Source organism: Haemaphysalis longicornis, unplaced genomic scaffold (genome assembly GCF_048455015.1).
Source record: "Haemaphysalis longicornis isolate Haplotype H1 unplaced genomic scaffold, Haemaphysalis longicornis Haplotype H1 scaffold_28, whole genome shotgun sequence".
Taxonomy (NCBI): domain Eukaryota; kingdom Metazoa; phylum Arthropoda; class Arachnida; order Ixodida; family Ixodidae; genus Haemaphysalis; species Haemaphysalis longicornis.
In genome coordinates, this window is record NW_027526329.1 from 1144844 (window position 1) to 1150715 (window position 5872).

At 50.1% G+C, this 5872-nt stretch overlaps 1 protein-coding gene across 1 annotated transcript; it reads right to left on the reverse strand.

Annotated features, from left to right (window-relative positions):
* Positions 1-3410: 3410 nt before the first annotated feature.
* LOC144172961 (uncharacterized) lies at positions 3411-5546 on the reverse strand (the record flags this gene model as incomplete). Its single annotated transcript, XM_077701555.1, has 3 exons — positions 3411-3872; positions 4491-4665; positions 5506-5546. Coding segments are annotated over 3 exons (678 nt in total), but the record flags the coding sequence as incomplete, so codon positions are not given.
* Positions 5547-5872: the final 326 nt, after the last annotated feature.

Below are 5872 nucleotides of genomic sequence, written 5' to 3' on the forward strand. Positions count from 1 at the left end.
CGGCACCGATGGTCTCTGAGAACAGCGCATTGACAGGGCGGTCGTACTGCCTCGTTCGAATTTCTAACGTCTCCATCGCGTCCGCCTCAGACTTCAACCACCGTCTTCGCCGGGTTACGGACTAGACAAGCAAACAGCTCTTGCTTCACTCCTCGCATTAGAAACCTGAGCTTCTTTTTTTCGGTCATTTCGGGGTCCGCACGGCGAAAAAGCCGCTTCATCTCCTCAACGAAGATCACGACACCTTTGTTGGGGTGTTGCGTTCGAGTTTCAAGCAAAAGCGCAGCTCGCTCTTTTGTCACCACGGTAGTGATGGTCTTAAGGAACTCCCTTTTCAATTGGGTCCAGTCCGTGAAAGAGCTCTCATGGTACTCGAAACAAGTTCGAGCAGCATCTTAGTGAAAGTAGACATGCCGGAAAGTTTCTTCGTCGTCCCACCTGTTGAAATGGCGGACGCGCTCCAGCTTCTCCAGCCATTCCTCGTGGTCTTCAGCGGGAACTCCCCGGAACGATGGTGGTTGCCGGGGCTGCTGTAGGACGGTTGGTGACGCTGTTTCTTGCACCATGGTGTTGGTTGCAGGGTTCCTTCTCTTGGGCCCTTCTGGCAGAAAACCGAACTCGGGTAGCAAACCTTGCCGTCGGTGGCTTTGTCTGGTTGGACTGGCTTGGTGGCTTCCAGATGTCGTAGGGAGCATAAAGCTCAGTTCCCCGCAGCTCCACCTGATGTTACGAAGTCAAGAACAATGCAGTTGTCTTGAAGGAGAAACAAGTTTTTTGGAGCGATCTTTGCTACCCTAACAACTCAAAAGAATACAGAGGCAGCGAAACAGTGGTCAAGAAAGTGACTTGCGCAGGCGAGTGTCGTCGAATCGAATGCTGCGGCGTTGCTCTGCAGGCTTTTATCTTTCGCGCTAGTGTTTCTAGAACCATCGATTCACATCCAGAACATTGTAGATCACAGAATATTACTCTGGGCAGCGACGTGAGGGCGAAACAGTCTGCTTATCTAAATGTGATAGCCCGTGCGGCATAAAACTAAAGAATGGAAGACGCACTTTGCTAGGAACGCAGATAACTTAGCCGGGCGTGACCCGGCAGTAAAAACAAATGAGTATACAAACCCATACATGGTTCGCGGCAATATGCCATGCAAGGCACCCCATACCACTCAATCTGTTTGTAGGAACTGCAAGGGTATCTTACATGACTTAGCATTTCTGTGCCAAACATGCTGCCAATTGTAGGTTGTGTGATGCTGCGACCACGGGTCTGTGTCAGTGCAGAAGCTCCCTTCAATATAAACCTGAAACAAAAATAAACAGTCATAATTACTGATCTGAAATCTTGTACTTCAAGGCCAACTGCACCCAAAAAATTTCCCCGCATTTCCCCGAGGGGAAGAATGTGAAATTGCGAATGCAGGAGTTGAATTTGCGCGGTTTGGTAATGTTCGCGAAAGAGAGATCACACACACACACACAACTACAAAGAAAGAAATATGCATTTATTCACAGACACCTATTTGTGTTGTCGTTGTACGTGATTGCTAGAGCGGATCTCAGCTTTGAAATTTCGTGTCAGTACTCCTTTAAGCGGGTGCATTAGCCCTTCTCACGCCCGATTCCTGGCCAATCCCCCACGTGGGTATGTGCCATGCACAGACACCTATTTGTGTTGTCGTTGTACTTGATTGCTAGAGCGGATCTCAGCTTTGAAATTTCGTGTCAGCACTCCTTTAAGCGGGTGCATTAGCCCTTCTCACGCACGATTCTTGGCCAATCGCCCTAATTGGGTATGTGCTTAAGAAATTAGGAACTCTTCTTGGCCAATCGCCCTAAGTGGGTATGTGGTGCGGACGGACGGACGGCGGTGGACGCGTGATTCAGGGTCGCTTAAGCGAGATAGCAAATATTAAAGCTGAAGGATGGACGTCAATGGCAAAAAGGACCAGAAAAATTGGCAATTTTACAACCGAAATTGAAAGAGGGTGACCAGTCTGGCCAGTCTGATGTGACGTTGCAGTGTGCGAGTGAGAGGCCAGCCCATTTTTGGCCAGTTTACTGTGGTTTCTTGAGGGAGAGAAATACCTTTATGACTCTGGAATTGGGAAGGGGTAGGTGACGTGTACTCTAGTGAAAAAAGAGCTGAGCAAATGTTCAGTGCAAAAAGAAACCTGGTTTTACAGTTACTCGAAGATGACCCTTCCAAACGAGAGAGCAACCGCCTAGTACCCTACCCCAAGGGTGTTTCCAGTGACTGAACATGTCATATACGTATATAAGTGGTTAACGGATATTGTCTCGTGTGTTCCTTTTTGGGTGTGGTTGAAAAATAATGGCAGTTATGACGCTTGTTTTTCACGCACGGAACTTGGAGACAAGGCCAAATATGCTAGTACTAGATCATCTCCGATATTCCCTCCACAAGCCACGGTAGCTACGGTTGAAGAGGAATGCAGCACTTGAATTGTGACTTTGATACCGGTTGCTTGTCACGCACCGATCTTTCAGACAAGCCGCACGACGCTAATACTACCAGCAGTGTAACGTCTGGCCCGTCACGCGCAGCAAACCTGCTGTGTAAGACGACTGCTGGCAGCTGTGAAAACGTGGGTGTGAGAGAGATAATTTTATTAACAGAATTTTGTCATTGCTATGGTTTTTCATCCTACAGTTTGCAGAATGTTGCAAGGCAATACTAGGAGGCGACCGAGCAGCCCTCCACAATTACGGGGAGAAAATCCTTTTTGGTTGAACTCTTCCCAGGGCAGATGCAATCGTCACAATCCTTGCTTTTATCTCTAGCTTTCTGCAATTGCGTCGCCCTGAAACTGCGTTGATGGCTTCGTCCCAGTGATTAACACGCCACCTAAAGAATAATTTCTTAGCAGTACAGCCCCCAAACAAGCAGCTACGTTAAACGCTACTGTTATAGCTGTTGGCAGTTCTGTGGAGATGTCTGAGCCAAACAGCGTGCGCTACGAAAAATTGGAAGTCCCTAACACTACCGCGACAAAGGCAACTGCGCTGCCTATTTAGCACAATGAATTTGAAAAAGAAAATACACCAGGTAAGCTACTGATGTCGGCGCGAACCATTTACCACAAGGAAAATGTCAATACCTTACCTAAGCATACAAGAATATTGACACCATCAGTGCAGGTGCCCTGTAGGGAAATCCTAGGCATGTTAGCCACATATTGACATATGGCCTTGAAGAAAAGAAGTCCTGTCTACATGCCCCCTGTAAGCAGGCCGGCAGTCGGGTGACGAACGTTTATTGTGGTTGCAACGAAGTAGATATAGAAAACGAAGGGTGACGTAACAGGTCACGTGTTTAACACAAAAGGGACGGTGACGTCAGAGCGACTCAGCCGTGCTACGTCTCCCCTTTCTTAGGGAGCCAACAAATTACAATTGTCTTTCAGGTTGGAGGTAGCGGCAGGGCTCCCGGCGTGCCCTTGTGCTTCTGCGTAGCTCTTGAGCGGGCTGGGCGTCGTCTTGCTGCTCGGACCCAGCGGGAGGACCCTCATCGCGATGTGGTGTAGGGGCTTCTCGCAGATGCTCGCGAGTGCGTCGAAGTTCCTGACCCTCTTCCGTTTTCACCACCAGGGATCGCGGCGTCTCAGCTGGCCGCAGAAAGACCGCAGGTGTCCAGGTCTTTTCGTGGGTGTCGTATTTAGTCACTCGTTGCCCAGGCGACAGAGGTGGCAGGTTCCTGGAGCCGCGGTTGTAGTAGATCCTCTGGCGTTGGCGGATCTCCTGTAGGCGGTTCTGGACGGCTCGGTTGGGCACGACCTCCGGCACCAGGTGACTTGTGGGTACGGACAGCAGGGTCCTCGTCTGCCTTCCCATCAGTCTCTGCACTGGGGACTTTAAAACAGCATCTGGAGGTGTATTACGCCATTCAAGCAGAGCCATGTGGAAGTAGGGCGTTCTAAGCGAGCACTTTTTTAGTAGCTTTTTTGCTTCTTGCACTCCCTTCTCCGTCATACCATTTCAGCGTGGATGATACGGGCTTGACGTTACGTGGCTAACACCGAGTCCATGTAAAAATTCTTTGAATTCGGTGCTGTTGAATGGCGGCCCGTTATCGCTACACAGTTTAAGCGGTAATCCATGAACTGCAAAAATCTCGGCGCACCAGGACTTGAGCAGGTTTGCAGTGGTATGACGAAATTCCTTGATTTCAAAAAAGAAGTAATAGAAGTCAACTATAATAGCAAACTGTCGGCCCTCGTAAAAGAATAGGTCCATTCCTACAGCCTCCCAGGGTAAGGTTGGAACCTCATGGCTCAAAAGCGGCATCTTGGCGTTTCGCGGCTGATGCTTTTGGCACATTTTGCAGTTTCGACAGAACTGTTCAATGTCGCTCGCCATGCAGGGCCAGAACATGACGCTTCGCGCCCGCGCCTTCATCTTATCGGCTCCAGTCTGTGCTACGTGCAGAAGAGCCAAAATTTCTGTTTTCATCGAGCTTGGTACGATTACCTTGTTGCTGCGAAACAGAAGACCGTCTTGTGCGTGTATCTCCTCCTGATAAGACCAGTAGGTGCGGATGGCTTCTGGAACCTCGTGCTTGTTGGCAGGCGAACTGGTCACCGCAAATTCCCGCCGCTTGACGAGAACGGGATCGTTGTTTGTTGCTGCAAGAATGCTTTTTAGACGGGGTTCCGAGGCAGAAAGAAATTCTAGCACACTGATTTGAAATTGCTCCGTTTCCTCACGCATGCTCACTTCGCTCGGAAAACGCGATAAAGCATCCGCAAGAAAAAGTTCTTTGCCTGGCTTGTATACCAGTTTGATCGGGTAGCGCTGCAAGGTCAGCCTCATGCGCTGCAAGCGGAGGGGGCACTGATGCAGCGGCTTGTTAAGTATCGGTACCAAGGGCCTGTGGCCAGTCTCTACAATCACTTCTGCCTGCCCAAACACGTAGTCATGAAACTTAGTGCAACCATGCACTATCGCTAGCATTTCTTTCTCGATTTGCGCATAGCTTTGCTGCGCATCTGTGAGCGACCGGGACGAAAAGGCGACAGGGTGGCCGTCTTGCATTAGAACTGCCCCTTATCTTAATTGGCTTGAGTCGACTGAGAGTGTGAAGAAATTTCCCCGCATTTCCCCGAGGGGAAGAATGTGAAAGTGCGAATGCACGAGTTGAATTTGCACGGTTCGGTAATTTTCGCGAAAGAGAGATCACACACACACACACACAACTACAAAGAAAGAAAGATGCATTTATTCACAGACACCTATTTGTGTTGTTGTACTTGATTGCTAGAGCGGATCTCAGCTTTGAAATTTCGTGTCAGTACTCCTTTAAGCGAGTGCATTAGCCCTTCTCACGCCCGATTCCTGGCCAATCCCCCACGTGGGTTATGTGCCATGTCAGCGGCCAGGCAGCACGCGCCCATCTCCCCCCGTCGCCAAGGAAGACGAGGAGATTCCTGGCCAATCCCCCACGTGGGTATGTGCCATCTCCCCCCGTTGCCAAGGAAGACGAGGAGCGCGCGCACCCGTAGCTATTGCTATGTGGACGGACGGCGGTCAACGGAATTCAGGGTCGCTTATAAAGTGCATTCGCACTTAATCAAGCTCAAGCCCGGCGCAGTGGGTGTCGTCGTACCAGCCCGAAGAGTCCCCGTGGCCCTGGAGAACAGGACTAGAGCAGAACTGCAGCCGATAGAGGTCCAAGGCGTCATAACAAAGGTAACTGAGCCCACCGAATGGTTCAGTCACATGGTTACCGTTGTTAAAGGAGACAAAGTTCGAGTCTGCCTGGATCCAACATCGCTCAACCAAGCCATACTCCGGGAGAACTATCCCATGCCGACTTTAGACGATGTCGCTCCCAGGCTTGCCGGAGCAAAATT